Source organism: Physeter macrocephalus, unplaced genomic scaffold (assembly GCF_002837175.3).
Source record: "Physeter macrocephalus isolate SW-GA unplaced genomic scaffold, ASM283717v5 random_792, whole genome shotgun sequence".
Classification (NCBI taxonomy): Eukaryota; Metazoa; Chordata; class Mammalia; order Artiodactyla; family Physeteridae; genus Physeter; species Physeter macrocephalus.
In genome coordinates this window covers 12,296-38,314 of record NW_021146078.1, presented here as the reverse complement: position 1 = coordinate 38,314, position 26,019 = coordinate 12,296, and the positions used below count along the sequence as shown (strand labels likewise).

Genomic DNA, 26,019 nt, shown 5'->3' with positions numbered 1-26,019 from the left:
CCCGCCACCCCTCCTGGACCCTAGCCCCCGAGGGCCTCTGTCCCTCGCCCCCAGAACCCAGAACGTTCTGTCAGCACCTGCGCGACAGGATGCCCTGCACGACGGCCGGGACCCCGAGTGAGGCCTCGGCTGGGAGGGCACAGCCTGTGGCGGGGAGCCAGGCCGTCAGCGTTTCCGTGGAAAGCCCGCTTAAGCAGTTTGCAGCCGTCACGGTGGCGGCAGCGGCTGAGCCTGGCCTACTTGGGATTCGCCGCGCAGCCGCCTCCCCGGGCGCCCCTTCTGCTGACGGCGCACTCCCCGCTTGCCCGGAGCTGCGTGGAAGCCGCTCCATTTCCTGAAAAATGCTTCCCCGCTTGTTTTCTCTGCTCCCGGCCAGCCTGCCCGCCTCCCGGCCCTCCGCTGCCCAGCCCCGGCCTCAGCCCCTCCAGCTGAGCCCAGGGGCCTCTCCTGGTGTAAGTGCCCCGCGTGTCCCGTCTCCCAGCCACCGAGGCCTCCTGTCTGCGTGTCTCCCCTCACGCCTCAGGGCACCCCGGTGTGCGGGACCCGGGTGGCCCCCCAGCCTCCCTCCTGCTGTGCGTTCACCCAGCACGGGTCACTGGAGCCCCCGCTCACCGGCACGGCCCCCGCCCCCGGTGCTCGCTCCCAGGTGTGACACGGCCCTGTGCGGGGCCTGGGGCCCATGACAGTGAGCCGTCGGGGTTTGGGGGAGGCTTCCCAAGGACATGACGTCTGAGCCTGGTCTCCGGGAAGACCCGTGTGGCAGGCAGAGGTCCGGCACGTGCACAGGCCCGGCTCCGGGGCGGGGGGGGGGCGGGGGCGGGTGTCGCAGTGCCCTCCAGGAAGCAGTGGCCGTCGAGGGCCCGAGAGACCCGCCTGCAGGGGGCGCAGGTGGAGCGCGGGGAGCTTGAGCAGCCGTGCAGCTTTCAAACCAACTGATGGGACGGGGACCCCACCAGGGAGCCGTGAATGAGGGCAGGACCCCAGACGGCGCGTAACGGTGACAGAGGTCTGGGCTGCGTCCCCATCCCGGGGCGGAGCAGTCTGTGGGGACTGGGAAGAAGGTGCCAGCAAAACGCCCCTGTGCCTGAGGGGCCTTCCTGTGCGGACATAGCCGTCAGTTCCGCCAGCAACTTCTTGTCCGGGCGCGGGCTCCCTGGGCCTGGCCCTGTCCCCAGCGGGGTCTGTCCCACCCTCTCTGGGTCCACATGGCCTGTGCCAGGCTGCCTTGGGACTGGTTGCCGAGAGGCCTGGAGCCCTCAGGAGTGGGTACGCCGGAGCAGGGCCCCTTCAGCTCCAGTGTGGTCCTGCCACCCCACCTGAGCGGTGACAGCCGAGGAGGAGCCGCGGGGCCGCGCTGGCGCCTGAGGCGGTGTCAGTTTAAAGGCCAGTGGACCTGGCGAGGAGGCCCGGGCAGCCGGGCGTAGCTCCAGGGTGAGGCTCACCCTGCCCAGGGTGTCCTGGAGGCTGGGGCTGCTTCCAGGGTCTCCAGGGCCAGGCCGGCTCCCCGCCCCTCGCCTCCCTGCACCCGATTATGCCCTCCGTTAGGAGGGGCCACTCTATGGGCCTTCAGGTGACGTGGCCTGGCAGGCTGCCTGTCGTCGGCCCAGGGCATTGGGTGCGCCGGGGCAGGCGAGGTGCGTGGTGTTCAGGAGCTGGGCTGCCTGTCCACTCCGTGCACGCACAGCTGTGCCCCAGGCTGCCAGGCCGCTTAGCCGAGGATGCCCTGGGTGGGCCCATCTCAGCCGTGCAGCCCGAGAAGCAGACCCGCAGCAGGGGCGCCCTGCGCACGGTGTTGGGGGCTGCACAGGCCTGCTTGGGCAGTGGCCAGGGAGCGTGCAGGGAGCCTGGGTGTCCAGGACCAGCCTTCAAAACCGCTGGGGGGGGGGCAGCCCTGGCAGGCTGGGCACTCGGCCACTGCTGGCAGCGCGCCCCGCAGGCCGAGCAGAGGATGTGTCACACTCATCCTGGCTCCCTGGGGAGAGCTTTCCTGTCTTACCCAACCCTGACGCCCCGTCTCTCAGGGTCCCTTTTCCCCTGGGACTTTCTACTCACTTCCCGGGTACAGCAGGTGAGAGGGGCCTCAGAGGGCAGAGCCCCTTGGAGTTCCTGGATGGCCTTGGGCCTAGAAGTTTCTAGCTGCTCCCCAGGCAGCGGACACGCGGACCGCTTTTCTTTTTAAACCTACTTTTGTGGCGTGTGTGTCTTTCTCCCCATTACTGCCGCTTTTCATTTAAAACGTTATCTCCCCCCACCTGTCCTTCGTGGCCCCCAGGGGCCGAGGGGAGGCCCAGCCCTCACCCCCGAGTAGTCAAGGTTATGGTGATAAATCCTGGGGCATTGTCACTGCTATTCGGAGTAAATTGGCTGGCCGCTTTCGGGCTGAAGGAAAGATAATTTGCTGTAGTATTTCAAATGGATTAGAAATGGATTTGAAGGGAAAGTTCATGCCTCCCATTACAAAGGCGAGAAAGAGGACTATCTTAAGGCCCGGTTCCCTCCCTGGCCTTCATTATCCACGCTTAATACCTTTCCTATTTTCCAGCGTTAATGAAATTTCCTGGCGGCATGGGCCTGCCGGACGGATGGGAGAAGCCTTTAGATCTGAGGCTCCTGTTGTAGAAAAGGAATTACAGGCCCTTGCTGCGAGGGCAGGCGCGTTCTCTGGGTCCTTGGCCCTGCTATTATCTCATTAATTTTATCCCCTCTTCTCAGTACAGTTCGTTTCCAAAGGCTGTCCTCTCCATTAGGGTAACAATTTACTGGAGTGCTGTGACACCCACGGCAATGAAAAGCTACAAGGCATTTGGGGGGGGTGCCCCCCAGCCCACTGTTCTAGCCCCCGCCTGCCTGGCACCTGCCCGGCCACAGGTCCAAAGTCAGCGGGACAAGCAGGAGAGGAGAGGGCAGAGGCAGCTCTGCGAGACTGCAGGCCAGGCCGGTTTCCATGGGCGGGGGGCCCTCCCCAGCCCTCGCCAGCCCTCCCCGGGTTCTTTGGGTGCATCCACCTCCCCCAGGCAGCCCCAGGGCACCATCCGGGAATGCAGCTTCTCCCAGTTTGGCTCCCAGGAGCCTGGGGTGCCCCTGGGAGCTGTGGCTCCACGGCTGTTCTCGCGCTGCAGCCCTGTGCCCAGGCACGCGGGGTCCTCGGGCCCAGGTGTGAGCACAGACTGTGAGCACAGAGCCAGGGCCTCGGAGCAGGAGGCCTGCTGCGCCTCCGCTCCTCCCAGAGGCCCGCAGTCGCCCCGTCACTGCACCGGAGCCCAGGGCCATGGCTCTTCGGGTCGGAAAGGGGATGGATCGGTTGGTCATGTTCATCCATAAGAATAATCAACATTGTCCCTAGAAAGAAACGTCACCTGAGATGGGCATTTTAGCTGTGAGAGCAAATCGCGGAAGGCAGTGATTAACGGGGCCACTTCTTCCCCTGGGGACGGGGGGTGGCCAGCAACAGCCCCAGACTGAGGCTTCTCCGTGCGCAGAGCTGTGGGATGCAGGCCCTCGTGGGGGGCCGCCCAAGGGGGCTGGCACATGCTCTGACCTGAAGTTTCCAGTTCCTTCTGACCCCAGGACCTGCCGGCCTCCACCCTGCTGGGTCCTGCCTGGGCGGGGCCTCCTCTTCCTTGGGCTGCCACGTGCTGCTTGAACCCCACAGCGTGGCCTGCGTGCCTGCCCCTGGGGGCGGTGGTCTGTCCCTGTCCAGCCTCAGCCAGGAGCGCATGCCCACAGGTGGGGAGCTTCCTCACCCCTCGAAGGGCTGGACTCCCCCACCATCTCTCACGTCTGATGGGGGCCAGCGCCGTGGGCGGAGGGAGAGGCAGGTGGGAGAGGGGGTGCCCCCGGCGAGGGGAGGGGCGGCTGAGCGCGTCTTTATTGCCGGCAGGCGCAGTCCCACGATCGCGATGCACAGCCTGTGCGGGAGGCTGGGGGCTGGGTCTGAGCGGCCGCCCTGTGGTGAGGGCCTGAGTGCCACGAGCAGCCGGCGCTCGGGGGGGCGGCCCTGGGTGCGCAGATGGGGGCTGCGGAGTGTGGGGGCCCCGACGCTGCCCCTGGCCCAGGGCTGGCAGATGAAAGGGCAGCTGCCTTGTGGGCGGGGAGACCTCTGAGGGCTCGGGACGGTGCGGGGCTGGGGGCCGGGGCTGTCGGGGGCCTCTCAGCCTCAGGCTCAGTGAGCTGTGGTGACCACTGGCCTGGGCTCTGCTCTCAACCTTGGGGGTCGGGACTCCGGCCAAGCTGTGCCTTTCGGACAACAGCCACCGCTCCTGCAGAGGGCCCCGGGCTGCCAAGGCTGACAGCGTTCTGCAGTGAGGGGAGGAGACCCCACCCAGCCCTGCCCCTCCTCACACCTCCGCCTGGCCTTGGTGTGAGCCCAGGGGACAGGGCAGGTGCCCACTGGACATGCAGATGCCCCGAGGCCAAGGTGGGTGGATCTGCGGTCCCAAGGTCCGGGAGAGCCTGGAGGTCTGGCTCCTCCCCCAGAGGATGCCCACGTGCCCCGTGAGAGGGCAGCTGGAGCCTGTCGGCACGGCCAGCGTGAGCCGGGCTGCCGAGAACCCTTGGCAGGAGTCCTTCGCTCCAAGACTGGCGTTTGTGAGCTTAAGTCTTAATTAAGGGAAACTGGGTTACGCGCTTCCTGGCGGGCCTCCTTGGCTTCCCGCCTGACGCAGCTGCTTCAGGTCCCCAGCACCCGGCCCACTCGGCTGGTTAGAACGACCCCCGACGCGCAGATGGAGAGATGGGGGCCAAGGGGTGGGCCAGCTTGCACGCTAGGGTGCCCGGAGGCCTGCCGTGTCCCGTCTGCACTTCAGACCCAGGTGTGGGCCCCCTCCCTGGCCCTAGGGAGCCAGGAAAGGGTGTGCTGCTGCCCAGGTGGCGTTGGGGTTCATGTGCTCCCAGGGGAAGGGGCTGCAGGGCGTGGGGGCCTCAGCGGGAGCACTTTGGAGAACCCAGAGGGAGGGTGCCGTGTGGGCCCCAGGACGGGCCTGACTTCAGCTGGCTCCTCTGCTGGGCCCCAAGCTGCTGCTGGTGGCACTGCCTGCAGTGGGGCCACCCTCCTCACGCCCTGCCCCTCCTGCTGCTTGGGGGCCACCTTCGGGTAGAGGTGATGCTCACGCGACAGCCGGTGCTCCCTTGCCCAGGTTTGCCAGTGGGGCCCGAATGTACTCTGGGCGGTGACAGCGTGATGAGCAGAAGCTGAGCGCGTAGGGAAGTAAGCTCAATTTGCATAAACGGATTCCTGCTGAAACGCACCGGGGGTGGGGGGCCAAGACCAATCCTTCTGGAGCCCTGAGGCCCTGGGCAGCGAGCGGGAGGGCCTCGGACCCCTCGTGGCAGCTCGGGGAGCAGGTCCACCAGGGCAGCTGCGGGCCCACCATCTGTGGGGCCTGAGTCTGGTGGGGGGGGTGGCCGCTGCCCGCTGTGTGTCTGTCGGGGGACTTCTCCCGACCCGTCTGCCCTTGGGCTGGCCTGGGCGTCCGCTAACCCCAGGACAGGCGGCTCAGTCCTCTGCCAGCCTCTGACCTCGAGCAGACCTCAGTCCTTCCCCCGACACAGCTTGCCGGCGGGAGCGGGGTCTGTGAGCCTGTGCCCTCCCAGTCTCCGTGCAGGGCCCTCGGTGCAGTGGGTGGAGAGGCGGGGAGGACGGGCAGTGGGGCTTGCTGGCCCCTCAGCACGGCCTTCCCAAAGCCGGTGTGGCACCACTGGGGCAGCGTCCAGGAGGTGTTCCCGGGCAGTGGTGAGGGCCACAGGCCTTGGAGTAGACCCTCAGGGCCACCTTAGTGCAAGCACCGAGGGCACAAAGGAGCCCCCTCGAAGCCGTGTCGCAGGGGCGCGCGTGTCGGAGGGGGAGGCTCAGTCCCAGCCTGGTTGGTGGGGTTGAGGGTGCCCCCTCCTGTGCCAGTGGAGGGCGGGGTACAGAGGTTTCCCGACCGCGGGCCCTGGGGCTGGGCTGACAGGCGTTCCCTGTCCTTGCAGGTCCTTGGTGCTGAACGGCCTGCGTACTGCGGCAGCGGCTGGGAAAGCCCCGCCCGGCTCCCCTCGGTGGCGGAACAAAGGCTACCGTTGCATCGGAGGCATCCTCTACAAGGTGTCGGCCAACAAGCTCTCCAAGACCTATGGCCGGCCCGGCGGCGACGGGGGCAGCAGGCCCCTCCTGCGCGCAGGTGAGGCTCCTGGCGGGTGAGGGCTGTGCGTGTGCCGTTGCTCCAGGCCGGCCATCCGTCTGAGGCCCCAGGCCTGGGGCTCTCCCGGAGCCGGCCCCAGCGAGGGCTTCCCAGACAGTGCCCCAGCCCCAGGGCCATTTCACTCCTGCTCGCAGAGCCTCAGGAATTGCCCCTCACAAGGCTGGCAGCGGCCACGATGGGGAGGCCCCCCAGGGACGGCTTGGGTGCACCTGCCTTTTGCTTGGCTAAGCCGCCTCTGATTTTCTGTGTTTTGCTCCTGGACAAAGGAGATGAGCCAGGTATGTAAACGCGGCCTGGGCCAGTGAACACCTGGGGCTGCAGTGCCTAATCGCTTTGGCAACGCCTCCCCGCTGTGCCTGGAGGCCGTCACCACCACATGCGCCCCCGCAGCAGGCCGCGGAGAAGGAGATGCTTTGGATTTGCTTATTGTGCACATTAACTAGAAAAATATTTTGGTTTCAGTCCAATTTTACTCTTTTCCTTTGCTGTCGAAAAGGGAAAAAAACGTGGCGAGGTTGCAGGTGGTATGGGGATTGCACAGGCCCAGCTACCCCCAGCCCCCAGCCCTACCCGCCCAAAGGGGCAGGAGGGAGAAGAGGCCCGGTCCAGGGAGGAGGTGGGGCGTGGGTGACGGCCGGCCGGAGGGCCCCTCCTGGAAGCCCTGCCTCTCTTCTCCCAGGGCCTCTGTCTGTTGGCCTGGGGCACCCGGCTGCCTAATTCCAGGCCAGGCCAGGTGCCCCGGGCTCCCCAGGACAGGCACTCTCCACCTGCTTCCTGCCTCTTCCCACCTTGAGGGGTTGGGCTGTGTGAGCTCTCAGGGCCTCTGCCCTGACCTCGAGAGCCTGGTGGTGGAGGAGCAGGTGCAGAGCCCCGGCCGGGCCTCCTCGGGGGCCATGGTGAGACTCAGCCCCGAGGGGCTGGTGCCTGGGGTCAGGGGACAGCCCTGCCCCACCCCGATTGCCTCTGACGCCAGAGCTCAGCGGGCCTGTAGCACGTGTGTTCGTAGTCTATGGGGCCCACACGCAGCTGCGGGCATCTCAGAGGGCAGGGACCTCAGACCCCTCCTCTGTCCATGGCCGCGTCCAGCCTGCTGCTTCCCCAAGCCGGGCCCCTCACCGGGCTGCCGCAGCCAGGCCTGCTGGCGGGCTGGACAGGGCCGTGGGTGCCCGGGCATCCAGACAAGCCCACAGGGTTTGCCGTGGCCGCTTGGCGGAGTGGCCATCTGGCAGCCCGAGGGACCAGGCCTCTCCGTGGGCCCGACCTCTGGCCCCGGCGACGCCCGGGCCCCGCCCCACCCTCACGACCCGGCCCAGCAGGCAGGACCCCGGCTCCACTCCCTGCTGTCCTCCCTTGGGCTGGACAGGTTGTGGTTTGGGGTCGTCCTGGCCCTCGCCGGGACCCTGGGCTGTACGTGAGCCTGATCCGAAATGGGCCGGTGGGCCTGTGGGACGGGGCTGCACCCGCCACCTGGGCTCCTTGCGTCCCCTCGCATCCCTCGCGTCCACATCCAGGCGGAGGAGAGGCGCCTGGAGGCTGAGCGGAAGAAGCGGGTTTGGACTCAGCCTGCCCACAGGCATCGAGGGGCCCCACGTTCGAGCCGCCTGCTGGGCGCTGGGCCCCGGGTCTGCCGGCGTGCGGTCGGAGCAGGGGGGAGGGGCCGGCGTTAGGGAATGTAGGGCACGGCCCCGCCAGCTCGGGAGGGAGGGGGCTGTGATACTTCTCCCCGGGGAGGATGCCACGCTGAGCCCGCCGCCCTCGAGTGCTGAGCTCCGCAGAATCCCACCTCCCCGCTCAGACAGAGCGGCAGGGACTGGACGGCTGCAGCGTAGCGCCCTGGCCTTCCCCACCCCTCTCCCCCCAGCCCTCCAGCCTCTGGGCGATTAGGTGAGGACGGGGGCCTCCTCCTTGCCGACCCGCCCCTGCAGACCACAGCTGCCCACGCCCTGCTGACCAGCCTGCTGGCTGCCAAGGGGCAGTCCTGGGGCTCAGCCCTCCCACCTCAGGGTCGGGGCAGGGAGGTGGGGTTTGGAGCCCAGACCACAGGGCAGCCTGTGCTGGGGGCTGTGCGGGCGGCTGACTCGCCCCAGGCAGGCGGATTGCTCCTGGCTGTGGGAGTGCCTGCGGGCCAGCAGCCCGCTTAGGTGAATGAGAATTAAAGAAATAGATGTTCCCCTCCGGAGTCGGCAGAACTTTGACTCCAGCGAGAAAGTGCAGGCCTCCTTGGGAGGGGGCGGGGGCTCCACCCCCTCTCCTCCTGGCTGCCAGCCTCTCTGGGACAGCATCAGCCCCTGGTTGGGGTGCCCGATCCATCCCAGGCTTCGTGGGGGAGAGCCTTGCCCCACCCATCTCCCGAGCCCCAGGGGCAGGGCCTTCTAGCAGGCACACCTCGCTTCCCTGGAGTCCCGGGGCCAAGCACTTCCTCCCAGGTCTGAGGTCTGCCCGCCCAAAGGGCCCCACCCTGGGGCCCCTCCCCACATGCTTTGGCCTGGAACCTGGTGGGGGTCCTCCCAGGCGGGGGCTCTGATGGGGGCTCCACTGGGCCTGGCCTGTGCCTCGGCCCCAGGAGCCAGCAGGTCCCTGCAGCGGAGCAGAAGTCGCGAGTCCCCTGTCAGAGCCGCCTGGCTCAGCCGGGGCTGCAGGCCTGGCTCCCGGGGCTTCTTCTGAGCCCCAGGCCCCAGACCAGGGAAGTCGAAGGCTGTGGTGGGCAGTCTCCCTGCTGCTGACCAGCCACCACGCCCCCTGGGCTGGTAGTGCGGGGCGGGGGGTGGGGTCTGAGTCGCTGCCTGGGCGGGGGCTGCCTGGCCGCCTGAGCCTGTTTTGGGAAGACCCCTGGGAAGTGCAAGCTCTCCAGAAGGCTCAGCGCCTCCTGCTCTGAGGTCGCCAAGGGTTTTCAGCTGAACTTTTCAGCGCCTCCACGCCTCTTTTCAAACGGCTACTTTATGTGCATTTTTTAGCACCGTTAAAAGTATTTGAAAAGGTGCCTCCTGTTCTTGTGAAAACTCCTACCGGGCCGTGCAGTGGCATCTTTTTAAGAGTGGCATTGGAAAGAGGAGTAAACCTGCCCGCCCCACCCCCTGCTCCGCCCCTGCCCCACCCCCTGCCCCGCCCCGAGGCCAGGCGACCCGAGGCCAGGCGACCCGAGGCCAGGCCTGCGGGCCGGTCTGACAGGCAGGCACATGACGCCAGCGGTCCCTGGCGGGAGCAGATGGCGCCACAGCGTCACTGGCAGCCTGGGTGACTGCCCCGGAAGCCGCGCTCACCGACAGTGATCAGATTGCGCTGTCACCCTCAGGCTGGCAGGTGGAGGGCCACCGCGTGCCATCTGGACTGGCCTCCGCTGCCACCCCGAGGATGGGTGTCCCCGGCCTGGAAACCAGACTCCAGTATGGCCTGGAGCCGTCCTAAGACCCCCTCCCCGCCAGCCCTCACGCTCTGAGCCCCCTCTCTCCCTTCTGTGTCATCGCGTTCCCTTCCCCCTTTCACACACAGTAACTCAGCTGCCTGGCCCACCGTGCAGAGCACGGGGTCTCTCTGCACAGCCCTGGAGCCGCCTTTTTTAACTTGAGGAGACTGAGGCTCAGAGGAGGGCGGACACTGGCCAGAGGGCAGCTCCAGCAGGCAGTGAGGGCACTGGCCCCGAACGGGCTCACAGAGCGTCCAGGGAGCGGTCTGGGCTCAGCAGAGGGTGGGCTATGGAGGAGGGCGTCTGAGGGTCCGGCCTGTGCGGCACAAAGCGCTTTGGGTTTGGCCAGGCCGAGTGAAGTGTCAGAACACTGGTGTGACTGGGTGTGGAGCTCTCGAGATGAAGCTGGGCGGGCCCTGGGAAAGGACGCCCTGGGACGAGCCAGGGAGGGGGCCCTACAGGTGACAGGAGGGCCCCCTGCCCAGGCCTCCCACGTGGCTCTGGCTCCGGTCGGGGGGGCTCGGGGCCAGGCAGCTTGGGGGCATCCCTTTTTAACCCTGGGATGCTTTGTCATCGCCTCAGGTCCCTAGAATTTCTGAGTGATGTCACTTGTGCCTCCTGCTGCCGGATCCATTTCAGCAGCTGCCCGTGGGAAACCGGATCCGGTCTGGGAAGGGTCATGTGTTGTTGAGGAGCTGCGGCCACCCTGAGCAGCTCTCGCCCTGCCCGGCCCGCCTTGGTCCTGGGCAGTGACCTGGTATCAAAAAGGCAGGCGGGAGCCGTACGTTAGCCCGGACGCCCCTTCTGTAGGCTGAGCTCACACCGCAGAAGACAGTGCCACCCGCCTGCCCCGCATGCCCTGCCCCCAGGGCCCAGCCCCACCCAAACCGCAGCTGCCCTGGCTGAGCGTCCACCTGTTCCCTTCCTGTCGCCGCTGACCATTTGTGAGCAACTCCCCTTCAGGCCACAGTCAGTGACCTCAGAGAGGCCTGGCTTGGTTTGTGCCCTTGGGGTTCCGAGGAGTGTCTGACAAGGTGCCTCCGACACTGTGAGGGGAGGGTACCCGCCAGGGCCTCCAGCCACATGACACCGGCTGAGGTCGGCACACAGCTTCCTCGGGGCCTGGGAGTGACGGTTTCAGGGTTTGTGGCCATACACGTCTTTTTTTTTTTTAATCTTACGACACTTTGAATAAGCTGTTCTTAGCTACTGCAGAACCAGGTGGCATTCCCAGACCCCACTCAGGTCACGCGTCCCTGGGTTCTCCTCCAGGCAGAGGGAGGTGGCAGGGAAGCCCCACCACCCACTGTTCCTGGGACCACTTGCCTTGAGGCAAGACCACTGGCCAGGGACTTCCCTGGTGGCGCAGTGGTTAAGAATCCTCCTGCCAACGCAGGGGACACGGGTTTGAGCCCTCGTCTGGGAGGATCCCACATGCCGCGGAGCGACTAAGCCCGTGCGCCACAACTGCTGAGCCTGCACTCTAGAGCCCGCGAGCCACAGCTAACGAGCCCACGTGCCGCAACTACTGAAGCCCGCGCGCCTAGAGCCCGTGCTCCGCAACAAGAGAAGCCACCGCAATGAGAAGCCCGCGCACCACTACGAAGAGTAGCCGCCGCTTGTCGCGACTAGAGAAAGCCCGTGCATAGCAAGGAAGAACCAACGCGGCCAAAAATAAATAAATAATTAAAAAAAAAGAAAAAGAGAGACCACTGGCCAGCAACCAGGGTGGCCTCGGGGAGCTGTGCCACCAGACCTGGTCCCTGAACCTTCGTCCCCGCCCGCTTCTGCCTCGGCCTCTCCCCTGCACGGGGGCTGGGAGATGGCCTGGCAGGGGCCCAGGAGGGCAAGCGGTTTCCTGGAGGGGTGGCAGTGCCCAAGCTGAGGGTGGGGCATCCCATGGGGCCAGTGCCAGGCAGGTGAGCAGGGAGAGGGCAGAGCCTGGGGCGGTGGGCCTGGAGTGACCCGGCCTCTCCCCCCCACAGGCCGCTTGGACCCTGCCAGTAGCTGCAGCCGCTCCCTGGCCAGGTACGTCCCTTGGGGTTGGGGGCGGGGGTGCCCCCCGCCCTCCCGGGGCTCATGGACGTCTGCCCCCTCCCCAGCCGGGCCGTGCAGCGCAGCCTGGCCATCGTGCGGCAGGCGCGGCAGAGGCGGCGGCGGAGGAAGGAGGAGTATTGCATGTACTACAACCGCTTCGGCAGGTGCAACCGCGGCGAGCACTGCCCCTACATCCACGACCCCGAGAAGGTGGCCGTGTGCACCAGGTGCGCCAGCCGGGGCCTCCCTGCGGGTGGGGTGGGGGCTGCCCCAGGCTCCCCGTCCCTCAGACCCTCCCTGTTTGCCTAGGTTTGTTCGGGGCACGTGCAAGAAAACGGACGGGACCTGCCCCTTCTCCCACCACGTCTCCAAGGAGAAGGTGAGTTTTCCCCTGTCCCCTGCGCCCGTGGGGCCGGGGGTGGGACCTGGAGGCTCTGTCCCTCCGTCCCGCCACGTGCCCGGTGGCCCCCAGGTGCGCCTGGGCTTGGCGAGGGGCAGCTGTGTGGGGCCGGGCCGTGGCGGAGAGGGGCGCACAGCTGGGCCGCCCACAGTGTGGGGAGCTCTGATGTCAGGGGTCAGTGCTGGCCGGGGGGCCGCCCGCCGCCCGGAGCGGGGACTGCAGCGGGTCAGGGGAGGCGGGATCAGGCGGAGGCGCTGCTGCTGCTGCAGCTTTTCCCCTTGAGGAACTTGAAAAGAATCAGCATTTTTCTCCCTAGCAGAGCTTCGAAACTCTGCTGTGAGCAATTTGGAAATTCACGTCGAGTTTCGGGTTCATTAGCTCCGGCTCCAAAGCCGGTGCAGGCTCTGAGCTGTCTAACGCAGAAGCCCCGCACCAGCGGCCTGAATTAACGTTATTGTTATTTGTGTGGACGTGCTGGGTGCAAACAAGGTTAATTGAAATGAGAACGCAGTTTCCTCTTGGTAATGGTGCTGACAGCTAGAGGAGTTCCGTTTGGTGCAAGAGTTGGCTTTATTGCCCCTTTTATTGGCGCTAATTTGGGCCCTGTATCAAAACGCACGTTAAGGGGATTGTCTGCAGCCGCGGCGCTGCCAGCCCCAGGCCGGCCGCTCCCTTCTGCGCTGCAGTTAAAAGACAATTAAAAATAAAGTCTCCTCGCTAAATCACCCTTTGTTTCTCTGCTTTCTCTCCTCTCCTCCTTCCTTAGCTGTAGTCGTAGTCAGCTCCCCCCCACCCCACGCCTCTCCCCAGAAGAGTGGCTTTTTGAATCCCCTGTGTGTCCTCTGCAGGCAGGCGGGAGTCCCGTGGGGTGCAGTGAGGAGTCCAACCGGGAGAGGCCAGCAGTGGGGGGGTGCCCGGGGACCACGTGGGCAGGGCCGGCGGGTCTGACAGTGGAGGGAGGAGGCCCCCAAGAGGCGTCAGGCCTGTGGAGGGTGTGAGACCTACAGGGTGACAGCTGTGTGAGCTCCTGGCAAGGTTCCATCCCCCCAGGAGGCTGGCCTGCAGGAGGGGCAGGGCTCACCCCAGGGGCCCCAACCGAGGAGTCTGCCTGGAAGAGCGGCGGCTTCAGGGGTCAGCCTGGGCGACTTCAGAGGCACACACCCTCCCCTCCCGCCGTCTGCTGGCCCTCAGGCCTCAGTCCCCCCACGGGGGGAGAAGGGGGGCTGCCCGCCCTGTGTCCGCCACCAGGTCTCCCCTGGGCCCACCTGCCGACGGGCCAGGGTGCTGGGAGCCTGCCCCCTGCACCAGTCCTCCACAGTGCCCGCCTGCAGTCAGTGCTCCGCAGAGCCGCGTGGCCAGGCTGCGCCAGGTCAAGTCAGGTCTCCAGTTCACGGACGCTGCCAGGTGTCCATGCGTCAGGCAGCTGGAAACTCTGCTGGATTTCAGGCCCTATGGGCTGACATAGAGCCCCCATGCGCTGCCTCCCTCCTACCCCCAAGCCCTGCTCTTCTAGACCAACCTCCTCCTGGCCCATGCCACCCCAGCCCTACACCCTGGAAACCAGGCAGGCTCGGGGCAGGTGATGGACTCAGGTGACAGCACATCTGGGCCTGAGCCAGCCTGCTGGGCTGGGTGCCCCGTCTCAGTATCCTCATCTGGACCGTGTGAGGGCAGACACGCTCTGCCCGGGCGACCACGGCTCCTGGGGAGGCTGAGGGTCTGACTTCAGGGCGGGCGGCCCCTCCTGCTGGCCAGCACTGTGTTTATTTCCACAGTCAGTGTGTGGCTCATGCCTGGCGGGGGAGTCCTGGGTGGGGCCCTGGGGTCCCAGTGTTCCTGCCTGTGAAGTGGGGTGAGGAGGGGGCTCGGGGGAAGTGGCCTGCCCTCAGCCTCACTGCCTTCCCGCCCCCCCCAGATGCCCGTGTGCTCCTACTTCCTGAAAGGGATCTGCAGCAACAGCAACTGTCCCTACAGCCACGTCTACGTATCCCGAAAGGCGGAGGTCTGCACCGACTTCCTCAAAGGCTACTGCCCGCTGGGTGCGAAGGTGAGGGGCAGGGGCGGGCGCGGGGCTCGCGGGTGTGTCCTCGCCCGTCACGCTCACCTGTGGGCTCAGCTCAGCTCAGCACCGGGGCTGCCGTTGTGGGAAAGCCCCCGGCAGCTCCTTCCGGGAGGGCCCGCCCCCGTGGGCCTGCGGGGCTGGGGGGAGGCCGCGCGGCCGTGGGGGACCCCAGACGGGCCTCTTCGGGCCCGGTGCCCCGAGAGGGAGCCTCCTCACCAGCCTAGGGCTGCAGCAAGGCCCGCTGCCGCCCTTCCCCACACACTTGTGAGTGCCCGCCCCGCCTCGGGGACCCGGGGTCTGCCGTGGGGGCCCAGGCCCGGGCCCCGGGCCTGGGGAGCGCGTGTCAGCGCGGGGGCCAGCTACCCGGCCCGGCCCCCGCGTTGCGCACGCCGCACCCCTCCCTTCCCGCGCCGGCTCTCCCCGAATCCTCTTCCTCCTGCCCCAAGCCTCAGGGCCGGGCCGGGCCGGGCCGGGCCGGGCTCTGCAGACCCTGGGCCCCAGGCGGAGCCGGCGGTGACCCTGAGGGCGGCCCTTGCTGGAGGCGGGGCCCAGCAGGCAGCTCCAGAGCAGCCCAGGTGGGGTGGGGGGGTGGGGGGGTGGGGGGTGGGGGGGGCAGGACCCCCGGAGGCTGGGGATGATTATTGTAAGAGATTCTATTTAAATGAAAATATCAAAGCGGTCTTTAAGGTCTGCCTCTATCAGTGGAAGTGCTTACTGCGTCCCTTTCGGGCTGCGAGGCAGCCCCATGATGGATAGCGGCTTGTAATTATAGGTGGGAAAAGCGCTGAGCAGGCCGGATCCGGTGGAAGCAGAAGCGGCAGCCTGGGCCGGCGAGGGTTAATTTTATTCTCTAAATAATATAAAAAGTGCTGAGTCGTCACCTTGCTCCTGAAGTGGAGGTCCTCAGATGGGCCCCAGAGAGTTTATAATATTCCACTGAATCAAGTGGAATTGTTAACCTTGCTTCATAAAGCGCTGGCTTGTTAAAGAGGCGCGTTCCCTTTTCTTGTGAATAATTTAGGCCCGGAGTAGGTCTCTGCTCCTTCTCCTTTTCGGGGGCCAGGCGCTGCTCCTGGGCCTGAGGCTCAGAGGTCAGCCCCTCGTGTCTCCTCACTTTGTCCCTCCGGACTCTCGGGACACTTGGGGACACGGCGTCCTCCTGTGGGACGCCTGTCACCTCGGGTGGTCCAATGGCCACATGTCACAGGGTCACCGCCGCAGAGCTTTCTGCACGAGCCCCGAGTCCCGTCACTCCTGGCGCTCGCGGTGGGGTCGCCTTGGTCCCTTGCCGTCGGGTCCGCGGAGCAGCTGTTAATGCGCGTGCCGTGGGGGACACCACCGTGAGGCACGGCGCTAACAGCCCTGCTGCTCTGTGCACCGCGCTCGTAGCACCGTCACCAGCGCTGCCCTCAGAGGGAGAGTGCCCCTTCCCTGCCTGCCCCCACCGGGAGTGGGTAGCAGTGCAGACTCCGCGACTCCCACCGGGACCTCACTGTCGCTGTCCAGTTGCTCACGTGGTCCCCAGGGTGCCTCCTGGCGCTGCAGGACGCGCGCCCCGCCCTGGAACGGCCGTCCCTCCCGGCAGCCTGGCTCCTCGTCCTTGTGTTCACAGCTTGTGGCCAGGGTGCTCACTGCAGCTGGGGTGTCGCGCGTCTCCAGCCCCTCCTGCTGCAGCTCACGGGCAGGCTCATCCGCGGCCACCTCTGCACCGACAGCCCCCGCCTGGCTGCGTCCCGGCCCGTGTGCCTCCCTCACGTACTCTCCTCGGCCTCCTTCTCGCCCTGCCCCTGCGTGTGTCAGCGTCCGGGCTCCCAGGGGCGCTCTGCCTGCTGGAGAGGCCCCTCCGCCCCTGTCCCCTGCTTCCTCTTGCCCTTCGGAGGCTCTTTGTGAGTCACAGACAGCATCTCCTTGTCACCGCCTGATAACTTGCCCCGGGTACCCTTTCTCAGGCTGAAACCCTTCCTGTTTTTATGGGAGCGTCCTTCCATTTTTCTCCATGTGGGTCTGGTTCCAGGATCTGCCCCCACTCAAGGCCACGCGCCCCTCCTGCGCCTTCTTCAGTTTGGCTTTACGAGCTGCGGTGAGGCGGGGTGGAGGCGAGGCTCCGGCTGGGGCTCAGACCCCAGTCCACTCGCGGCCGTGGCCCTGCACAAGTTGTTCACCCTCTGGACCTCGGTTTCCTTTCTGTAAAATTGGGATAACGGTAGTACTTACCACGTAGGAAGGTAGTGAAGATTAAGACGTTAGTGCAGGGGGCTTCCCTGGTGGCGCAGTGGTTGAGAGTCTGCCTGCCAATGCAGGGGACACGGGTTCGAGCCCTGGTCCGGGAAGATCCCACCTGCCGCGGAGCAACTAAGCCCGTGCGCCACAACTACCGAGCCTGCGCTCTAGACCCTGCGAGCCACAACTACTGAGCCCCCGTGCCGCAACTACTGAAGCCCGCGCGCCTAGGGCCCGTGCTCCGCTACAAGGGAGGCCACCGCAGCGGGAAGCACGCGCACCGCAACGAGGGGTAGCCCCCGCTCACTGCAACTAGAGAAAGCCCACTCGGAGCAACAAAGACCCAGTGCAGCCATAAATAAATAAATAAATAAGTAAGTAAGTAAATACGTACATACGTACATACATTAGTGCAGCGCTTCACAGCCCTTTGAGCAGGCCCTGGGGTGTCAGGGAGGCTCCGGTGTCCCTGTCACCTAGCCTGTGGTGTGAGGTGCGACCTCACTTCATTTCTTCCATGTAGAGAGCCTTTCCCCGCAGATACGTGCTAAGCTGTCCATTCTTTCCTCTCTGATTTGTGGTGCAACTTTTTAAAGCCAGCTTTATTGAGGTACGGTTTATATATCGCCCCGTTCATCTGTTGCACAGGTGTACGATTCAGTAGGGTTTTGTTTTGTTTTTCGGTATGCGGGCCTCTCACTGCTGTGGCCTCTCCCGCCGCGGAGCACAGGCTCCGGACACGCAGGCTCAGCGGCCATGGCTCACGGGCCCAGCCGCTCCGCGGCACGTGGGATCCTCCCGGACCGGGGCACGAACCCGTGTCCCCTGCATTGGCAGGCGGACTCTCAACCACTGCGCCGATTCAGTAGGTTTTAGTAAGTTTATGAAGTTGTGCAGCCATCACCACCCCCCAGTGCTGGAGCATTTCCGTCACCCCAGAACATTCCCTCAAGCCTTTCTGTGGTCGGTCCTGGCTCTGCTGCCCCCCCCACCCCACCCCCAGGACACACTAACGTACCTCCGTCTGCGTGAACCTGTCTTTTGTGGGCGGCGCACACGAGGGAGTCCTACCATGCAGACCTCGGCGTCTGGCTTCTGTCATGAACGTGTTTTTGAGGATCGTCGTGCTGTGGCCTCGAGCAGCACACGAGCGGCCCTCCACTGTGTCCAGAGGCCACTTTCTGTTTCTCCGCTCGTTGCGGATGGGCACTTGGGTTGTGGCCAGTGGGGCTGTTTGGAGTGAGCCCGCTGTGAGCATCTGCGGGTCTCAGTGTGGACACAGCCTGCAGGGATAGCCGCCTGCACTGGTCCAGCTCCCACCGGGAATGAGTGAGGGTCTCATTTTGTCACTTCCTTGCCAGCACCTGCCAGCCCTGTCACCCGTTTAAGTGTACAGTACGGTGGTTTTTGGTGTATTCCATTTTTAATTTTGTAATTGTAGTAAACTAAATATAACATAAAATTTGCCCTTGTTGAGCATACAGTTCAGTGGCATTAATGACATTTACAATACTGTGCAACACCACCACTGTCTATTTCCAAAACTTTTCCATCACCCCAAACAGAATCTCTATAGACAGTCGGCAGTGACTTCCTGTTCCCCCTCTCTCTCCAGCTGCTGGCAACCCCAGATCCACATTTCGTCTCCTTGAATCTGCCTCTTCTATGTATTTAACGTAGTGGAATCTTACAGTATTTGTCCATTCACGTCGGGCTTCTCCCGCCGAGCACCGCGCGCTCAGGGTTCACCCCTTTGATGGCTGAGCGATGGCCCGTCGTGCGCCCAGACCACACTCGTCTGTCCCCTCCTCTGGGGATGGACACGGGGCTTGTACCTTTTGCATGCTGTGACCGTCAACGTATGAGTGGCTCTTCAAGTTACTCCTGTCGCTTCCTTTGGGTAGAGAGGCACCAGGAGTGGAATTGCCGATTATACGATAATCCTGTATTTAGCTCTTTGAGGGACCGCCAGCCTTTTCCGTAATGACCGCGCTGTTCGCATCCCCACCAGCAGCGCCCGAGGGTTTTGCTTCCTCCACATCCTCACCCGTGCCTTATCTTCCTTATTGGTTAATAGCCATCCAGCGTGTGGCATCTGACTGTGGTTCCAGTTCACAGTGCCTTAGAGATTAATGATGTTGAACATATTTTCACATGCTTCTTGGTCACTGGTATATCTTTGGAGAAATTTCTCTTCGAGTCCTTTGCCTTTTTTCCTTTTTTTTTTTTTTTGGCCGTGCCCCGCGGCATGTAGGATCTTAGTTCCCCGACCAGGGATCAAGCCCGTGCCCCCTGCATTGGAAGCATGGAGTCTTAACCACTGGACCACCAGGGAAGTCCCTTTTGCCCATGTTTGAATTGGGTTGTTTGGGGGTTTTTTGTTGTTGTTGAGTTATAGGAGTTCTTTATATATTCGGAATACTAACCCCTTATTGGAGATTAGATTTGCATATTTCTCTTCTATTCTGTGCATTGTCTTTTCACTCTCTTGGTAGTGTACTTTGATGCACAGAAGTTTTTCATTTTGTTTAAGTGCAATTTATTTATTTGTTCTTCTGTTGCCTGTGCTTTTGGTGTGATATCTAAGTTATTTTTGTCAAGTCCAACGTCATGAAGATTTTCCCTAGTGTTTCCTTATAAGAGTTTTATAGTTTTAGCTCTAAAGTTTAGGTCTTTGGTCCATTTTGAGTTAATTTTTGCATATGGTATTAAATAAGGACCCAACTTCATTCTTTTGCAAATGGATATCCAGTTTTCCCAGCACCACTTTTTTTTTTAAATATTTATTCATTTATTTATTTATTTGGTTGCACCGGATCTTAGTTGCAGCAGCCGAGCTCCTTAGTTGTGGCACCAGGGCTCCTTAGTTGTGGTGTGCGGGCTCCTTCGTTGTGGCATGTGAACTCTTAGTTGCGGCATGCATGTGGGATCTAGTTCCCTGACCAGGGATCGAACCCAGGCCCCCTGCAGTGGGAGCAGAGTCTTATCCACTGCGCCACCAGGGAAGTCCCAGCACTGCTTGTTGAAACGACTGTCCTTTCCCCATTGAATGGTCTTTACACCATTGTTGAAAATTTATTGACCATACTTGAGATGGTTTATTTCTGGCTTCTCTTTTCTATTACAGTGGTCTGTATGTTTGTTTTTTGATTACTATAGCCTTATAATAAGTTTTGAAATCAGGAAATACGAATCCTTCAAACTTTGTTCTTCTTTGCCTAGGTTGTTTTGGCTATTTGGGGTTCCTTGAGATTCCATGTAAATTTTTGGATGATTTTTTCTATTTCTGTTTATTTTTTTTTTTTACAAGGCCTTTGGGATTTTAATAGGGATTGCATTAGCTCTGTATATCTCTTTCGGTGGTATTGTCATCTTAACAGTATTAGGTCTTCCAGTCCATGAATGCACGATGTGTTTTCATTTATTTAGACCTTCATTAATTTCTTTCAGCAGTATTTTGTAGATTTCAGTGTATAAGTGTTTTGCCTCCTTGGTTAAATTTATTCCTGGGTGTTGGGCTTCCCTGGTGGCACAGTGGTTAGGAATCAGCCTGTCAGTGCAGGGGATACGAGTTCGAGCCCTGGTCTGGGAAGATCCCACATGCCGTGGAGCAACTAAGCCCGTGAGCCACAACTGTTGAGCCTGCGCTCTAGAGCCCACGAGCCACAACTACTGAAGCCCGAGCGCCTAGAGCCCGCTCTCCGCCACTGCGGTGAGAAACCCGCACACCGCAACGAAGAGTAGCCCCCGCTTGCAGCAACTAGAGAAAGCCCGCGCGCAGCAATGAAGACCCAATGCAGCCATAAACAAACAAACAAACAAATAAATAAATAAATCCTGAGTGTTTTATACTCTGATGTTATTTAAATGGGATTGTTTTTTCATTTCCTTTTTAGATCATTCATTATAAATGTATAGTAATGCAGTTGATATTTGTGTGTTCATTTTATATCCTAAAACTTTGCTGAATTTACTTATTAACTCTTAACAATTTTTTTGTGGATTCTTTAGGGTTTTCTACATACAAGATCATGTCATCTGCTAACAGAGATAATTTTCTTCCTTTTTGATTTGGATGCCTTTTAGTCTTTTCTCTCTCCCTCCCTCCCTCCCTTCTTCCTTCCTTTTTTTTGCCGAATTGCTCTGGCTAGAGCTTCTAGTACTATGTTGAATAAAAGTGAACGGGGATATCCTTGTCTTGTTCTTCATCTTATAGAATAGCTTTCAGTCTTTCACTGTTGAGTATGCTGTTAGCTGAGGGCTTGTCATACGTGGCCTTTATGATGTTGAGGTTATTCTCTTTCAGTCCTAGTTTATTTGGTGTTTTTATTATGAAAAGGTGTTGAGTCCTGTCAAATCTTTTTTGTATCAATTGAGATGATCATGTGGGGTTTTTCCCTTCATTCTATTAAGCTGGTCAATAAACATGTTGATCACATTGCTCAGTCACAATTATATTGATTGATTTTGGGGTGTTGAGCCATCTTTGCATTCTGAGACTAAATCCCACTGGATCACGAGGTATAACCCTTCTAATATGCCACTAGCTCAGTTTTATAGTATTTTGCTGAGGATTTACATCTGTGTTCATAAGTAATATTGATCTGTAGTTTCCTTTTCTTGTAGTATCCTTGTCTGGTCTTGCAATCAAGGTAAGGTTAGCCTCATAGATTGTTTTGGCTATTGTAAGTGAGGAAGTATTCTTGCCTCTTCAGTCTTTTGGAAGAATCTAAGAAGAATAGGTATCAATTCTTCTGTACATGTTTAGTAGAGTTCACCTGTTGAAACCATCTGGTCTTGGGCTTTTCCCTGTGGGGAGGCTTTTGACTACTGATTCAGTCTCTGCACTCTACAGTTGACCCTTGAACAGCACGGCGGGGGGTGGTCAGGGGCACCAACCCCCAACACCCCCGGCGCAGTTGAAAATCCACATACAACTTTACAGTTATTCCTCTGTAAATGTGGTTCCCTGCCAGCTGCTTTTGGTGTGATGAGTCATTTCCTATTGAAACCTGGATGTTTTGGTTGTTACGAGAGTTTGGATCTTATTTAAACCTGCTGTTTCAGCAGGTTTCCCCTGAGTCCACTCCAGCAGGTGGGCAGGGGGCGTGCAGGTAGAAATCCTGGTTCCCCGACTCGGCCTTCACTGGCCCGTGAGGAGGGGTCTCCCTGGTGGTCCTGGGTGGATGGCAGTACTCGCTTCCCACTCAGCCTCCTCCGGCACCATCCTAGCAGGGCGGGGAGGGACGCCAGGGTCAAGGCTCCCCACTCAGCCTTTGCTGGCCCGGGTGCGAGGGGGCCACCCCTTATCTGCACCCACTGACACTTCCAAGTTGCCAGCTTCTTCCGCTCCAGGTCAGGATGACGAGGCAGCGGGAAGTCCCAGGAGCCACCACCGCGTCACTCCTTGGGTCCCCAGGTCCCTCGTGGCCTGCCTCCTCTCCACCTTTTATGGTCTTCCTACGGTTGTCAGGGTTTTGGTGGTGCTTAGCGGAGGAATAGGGACAAATACGTCTCCTTCGTCTTCCAGGAAGTGGAATTCCCTTCTATTTCTTTATTTTGCCAATTTTGTCTTATTTTCCCCCAGAAATTGATTTGTTTTATCGAGGTTTTCAATGTATTGGTGTGCCTTTGTGTGTATAACATTCTCTATTGTATCTTGAGCTCTTAACCTTTTCCATCTGTATTTAGTTGGCATTTTCTCGCCTTTTCTCTGGGCTGTCTCGCCCAAGGCTTACCCATCTAATCGTCCTTTTCAGACAACAGGTCTCACCCTTGGGATCACCTTCTGTTGCTGCAGGGCCCTGGCCTTGCAGTGGCCTCTGATGCCCTCAGAAGGAGTCCAGCGGGCACCTTGACTGGGAGGGGGCAGCTTGTTCTCTGCATGGGGCCCGACACAGAGTGCTCATCATTTATCGTGTGATACGCATCTTTGTGATCGTGTAGATATACAGAAAAGTTGCAGATAGTACAGAGAAGGGCCCGCGCACCCTTCACCCAGGCTCCTGCACCGCTAGTATCTTTTTTTTTTGGTTTAAAATATCATTTTGGTAAGTGCCCTTTATTTATTTATTTTTGGCTGCGCTGGGTCTTCGTTGCCGTGCGCGGGCTTTCTCTAGTTGCGGCGAGTGGGGGCTACTCTTTGTTGCGGTGTGTGGGCTTCCCATTGCGGTGGCTTCTCTATGTTGCAGAGGACGGGCTCTAGGCACGCGGGCTTCAGTAGTTGTGGCACGCAGGCTCTAGAGTGCAGGCTCAGGAGTTGTGGCGCACGGGCTTAGTTGCTCTGTGGCGTGTGGGATCTTCCCGGACCAGGGCTCGAACCCGTGTCCCCTGCATTGGCAGGCGGATTCTTAACCACGGCGTCACCAGGAAGGCCCTAGTGTCTTACATAACTGTGACTGTCTGTCAAACCTAAAAAATTAACATTGGTACGTTACTACCAACTTAACTTGAGGCTTTGTTTGGATTTTACCCGGTTTTCCCCTAATTTCTGTTCTCTGTTCTAGGATATCACATTGCATTTGGGTGCCAGTTTTGGAATGAATGATGAAGTGATTGAGGCAGGGCCTCCACGGACAGTGGCCAAGCGTAGATGCACTCAAGAGGCCTGCAGAGGGGCCAGTGGTGGGCAGAGGTGGAGAGGGAGGGGGTCTCCAAGCTGGAAAAGGGGGCAGCTTTGGTTTGGGAGGGTGGAAAGGAAGCTGGTGAGTCACCGGGGACGTTGATGGGCCACCCAGTGGAGGTGTTGCTGTCCCCTGAGGGAGGACCTGGCCCCCACGGGAGGGCGGAAATGAGTGGGTGGGACCCAGGTAGAGTGCGAGGGCCAGCGGCCCTTGGGCCGCACCAGCATGTGGGGCTGCTGTGGACAGTCCAGACGGAAGAGTCCGGCATGTTGCTGGCCAAGGAGGAGAGGACCCGCAGCCCCACGCCAGCTCCTCCACAGTCACCACCAGGCCTGGTGCAGACAGCCAGCGGGGCCGCGCCCTGGACAGAGTGGCCCCCAGGAGCCATGGTGGCTGAGGGGCAAGTGCAGGCGTGCGGCTCAGTGGTCCTCCCGGCCTCACCCCTGCAGAAGAGCTTCGGGAGGGCAGGCTGGCGTCTTGGGGACAGTCTGTGCCGCGGGCTCTGCCACCCCCGAGGGGACCAGGGCTTTAGAGCCCTTGGAGAGCGAGGGCCGCAGGCGCGGAGTGTGTGGCGGGTTGCTGTAGTCGGAACCTCCAGGCGACTTCCAGAGGCCGTGCCCACACGTTCCTCGTGACGGCGCCCTCTGTTTTCTTCTTGATCATTTTAAGGATTAAAAGCTACCTTGCATTTTTAAATTGCCTTTCTCTGATTTAAATGAAGCAGAACATCTTCCCTAATGTTTAAATCCCTTGTGCCTTCTCTTCTGAAAAATACCTGGGGTTTTGTTGTTTTGTTTTTAAGTGAATGTGGAGACATTTTTCCAGTGTGTCGGTTTTCTCGTACTGACTCATGGGAAATTTATAAAATATAAATGTGAACATAAAAATATATCATTGTGGGACTTCCCTGGTGATGCAGTGTTTAAGAATCCACCTGCCAATGCAGGGGACATGGGTTTGAGCCCTGGCCCGGGAAGATCCCACATGCCGTGGAGCAGCTAAGCCCGCGAGCCACAACTACTGAGCCCACGTGCCACAACTACAGAAGCCCGTGCTCCACAACAAGAGAGGCCCCCGCAGTGAGAAGCCCGCGCACCGCGGTGAAGAGTAGCCCCTGCTCGCCCAAACTAGAGGAAGCCCAGGTGCAGCAACGAAGACACAATGCAGCCAAAAATGAATACATAAATATTTTAATTAAATATATATATATCAATGTAAAATATTCTGAATATTAATCTTTTGTCATTCACATTAGTGGCAAGTATCTTATTTCAGTTTGTCGTTTATTTTTTCACTTCTTTGTGATGTATCTTTTTTTTTTTTTTAATATTTATTTATTTATTTATTTATTTGGCTACACTGGGTCTTAGTTACGGCATGTGGGGTCTTTAGTTGCGGCATGTGGGATCTAGTTCCCTGACTAGGGGTCGAACCCAGGCCTCCTGCATTGGGACCATCAGGGAAGTCCCATCTTTGTGATGTATCTTGAGGAACAAAAGCTCTTAATTTTAATGGAAATATTATTGTTCATCTCTCTTTACAGTTTGCACCTCTTGTGCTTGTATGAGACCTCCTTCCCCACTGCATCCTGTGGTCGGATCTTTGCCATTTAGGATGTTCCCCACCAGTCCAGCTGGAAGTAATTTTGTCTGTGTAGGGGACCAGTGTTGTTTCTCCCGCACACCTTGCATTGAAGAGCCCCTTCGCCCCGTGGATCTGTCGTGGGCCGCTCTGTAGTCAGGTTTCCTTGGACAGTTGGTATCTGTCTCTCCAGTGAGTCTTCTGCCCATGATCAAGGCACACCGTCTCTAGTTATACAGGGCTCCCCTTTGATGTCGTTTAATAAAATTCTTTTTTCTTTTTTTTTTTAATTTTTGAATTTTATTTTATTTTTTTATACAGCAGGTTCTTATTAGTTATCTGTTTTATCCATATTAGTGTCTACATGTCAATCCCCATCTCCCAATTCATCCCACCACTACCACCACCACCCCCGCCACTTCCCCCCCTCCGCCTTGGTGTCCATATGTTTGTTCTCTACATATGTGTCTCTGTTTCTGCCCTGCAAACTGGTTCATCTGTACCATTTTTCTAGGTTCCACATATATGCCTTAATATACGATATTTGTTTTTCTCTTTCTGACTTACTCTGTATGACAGTCTCTAGATCCATACACATCTCTACAAATGACCCAGTCCTTTTTATGGCTGAGTAATATTCCATTGTGTATATGTACCACATCTTCTTTATCCATTCGTCTGTCGATGGGCATTTAGGTTGCTTCCATGACCTGGCTATCGTAAATAGAGCTGCAGTGAACATTAGGGTGCATGACTCTTTCTGAATTATGGTTTTCTCAGGGTGTATGCCCAGTAGTGGGATTGCTGGATCATATGGTAATTCTATTTTTAGTTTTTTAAGGAATCTCCATACTCTTCTCCATAGTGGCTGTATCAATTTACATTCCATACTGCTCTCCATAGTGGCTGTATCAATTTACATTCCCACCAACAGTGCAAGAGGGTTCCCTTTTCTCCACACCCTCTCCAGCATTTGTTGTTTATAGATTTTCTGATGATACCCATTCTGACTGGTGTGAGGTGATACCTCATTGTAGTTTTGATTTGCATTTCTCTAATAATTAGTGATGTTGAGCAGCTTTTCATATGCTTGGCCATCTGTATGTCTTCTTTGGAGAAATGTCTATTTAGGTCTTCTGCCCATTTTTGGATTGCATTGTTTGTTTTTTTAATATTGAGCTGAATGAGCTGTTTATATATTTTGGAGATTAATCCTTTGTTGATTCGTTTGCAAATATTTTCTCCCATTCTGAGGGTTGTCTTTTTGTCTTGTTTGTAGTTTCCTTTGCTTTGCAAAAGCTTTTAAGTTTCGTTAGGTCCCATTTGTTTATTTTTCTTTTTATTTTCATTACTCTAGGAGGTAGATCAAAAAATACCTTGCTGTGATTTATATCAAAGAGTGTTCTTCCTATGTTTTCCTCTAAGAGTTTTATAGTGTCAGATCTTACATTTAGGTCTCTAATCCATTTTGAGTTTATTTTTGTGTATGGCGTTAGGGAGTGTTCTAATTTCAT

General features: G+C 59.3%; 1 protein-coding gene across 1 annotated transcript in view; it reads left to right on the top strand.

Moving 5' to 3' along the window:
• Positions 1-4,395: 4,395 nt before the first annotated feature.
• Positions 4,396-26,019, top strand: part of LOC114485230 (zinc finger CCCH domain-containing protein 3-like) — a 29,969-nt gene continuing 8,345 nt past the window's right edge. The window contains exons 1-6 of the mRNA XM_028486309.1: positions 4,396-4,583; positions 5,971-6,158; positions 11,568-11,610; positions 11,685-11,846; positions 11,929-11,998; positions 13,935-14,066. Of these exons, the coding sequence (XP_028342110.1) occupies positions 4,396-4,583; positions 5,971-6,158; positions 11,568-11,610; positions 11,685-11,846; positions 11,929-11,998; positions 13,935-14,066 (783 nt within the window). The remainder of the gene's footprint in view (positions 4,584-5,970; positions 6,159-11,567; positions 11,611-11,684; positions 11,847-11,928; positions 11,999-13,934; positions 14,067-26,019) is intronic.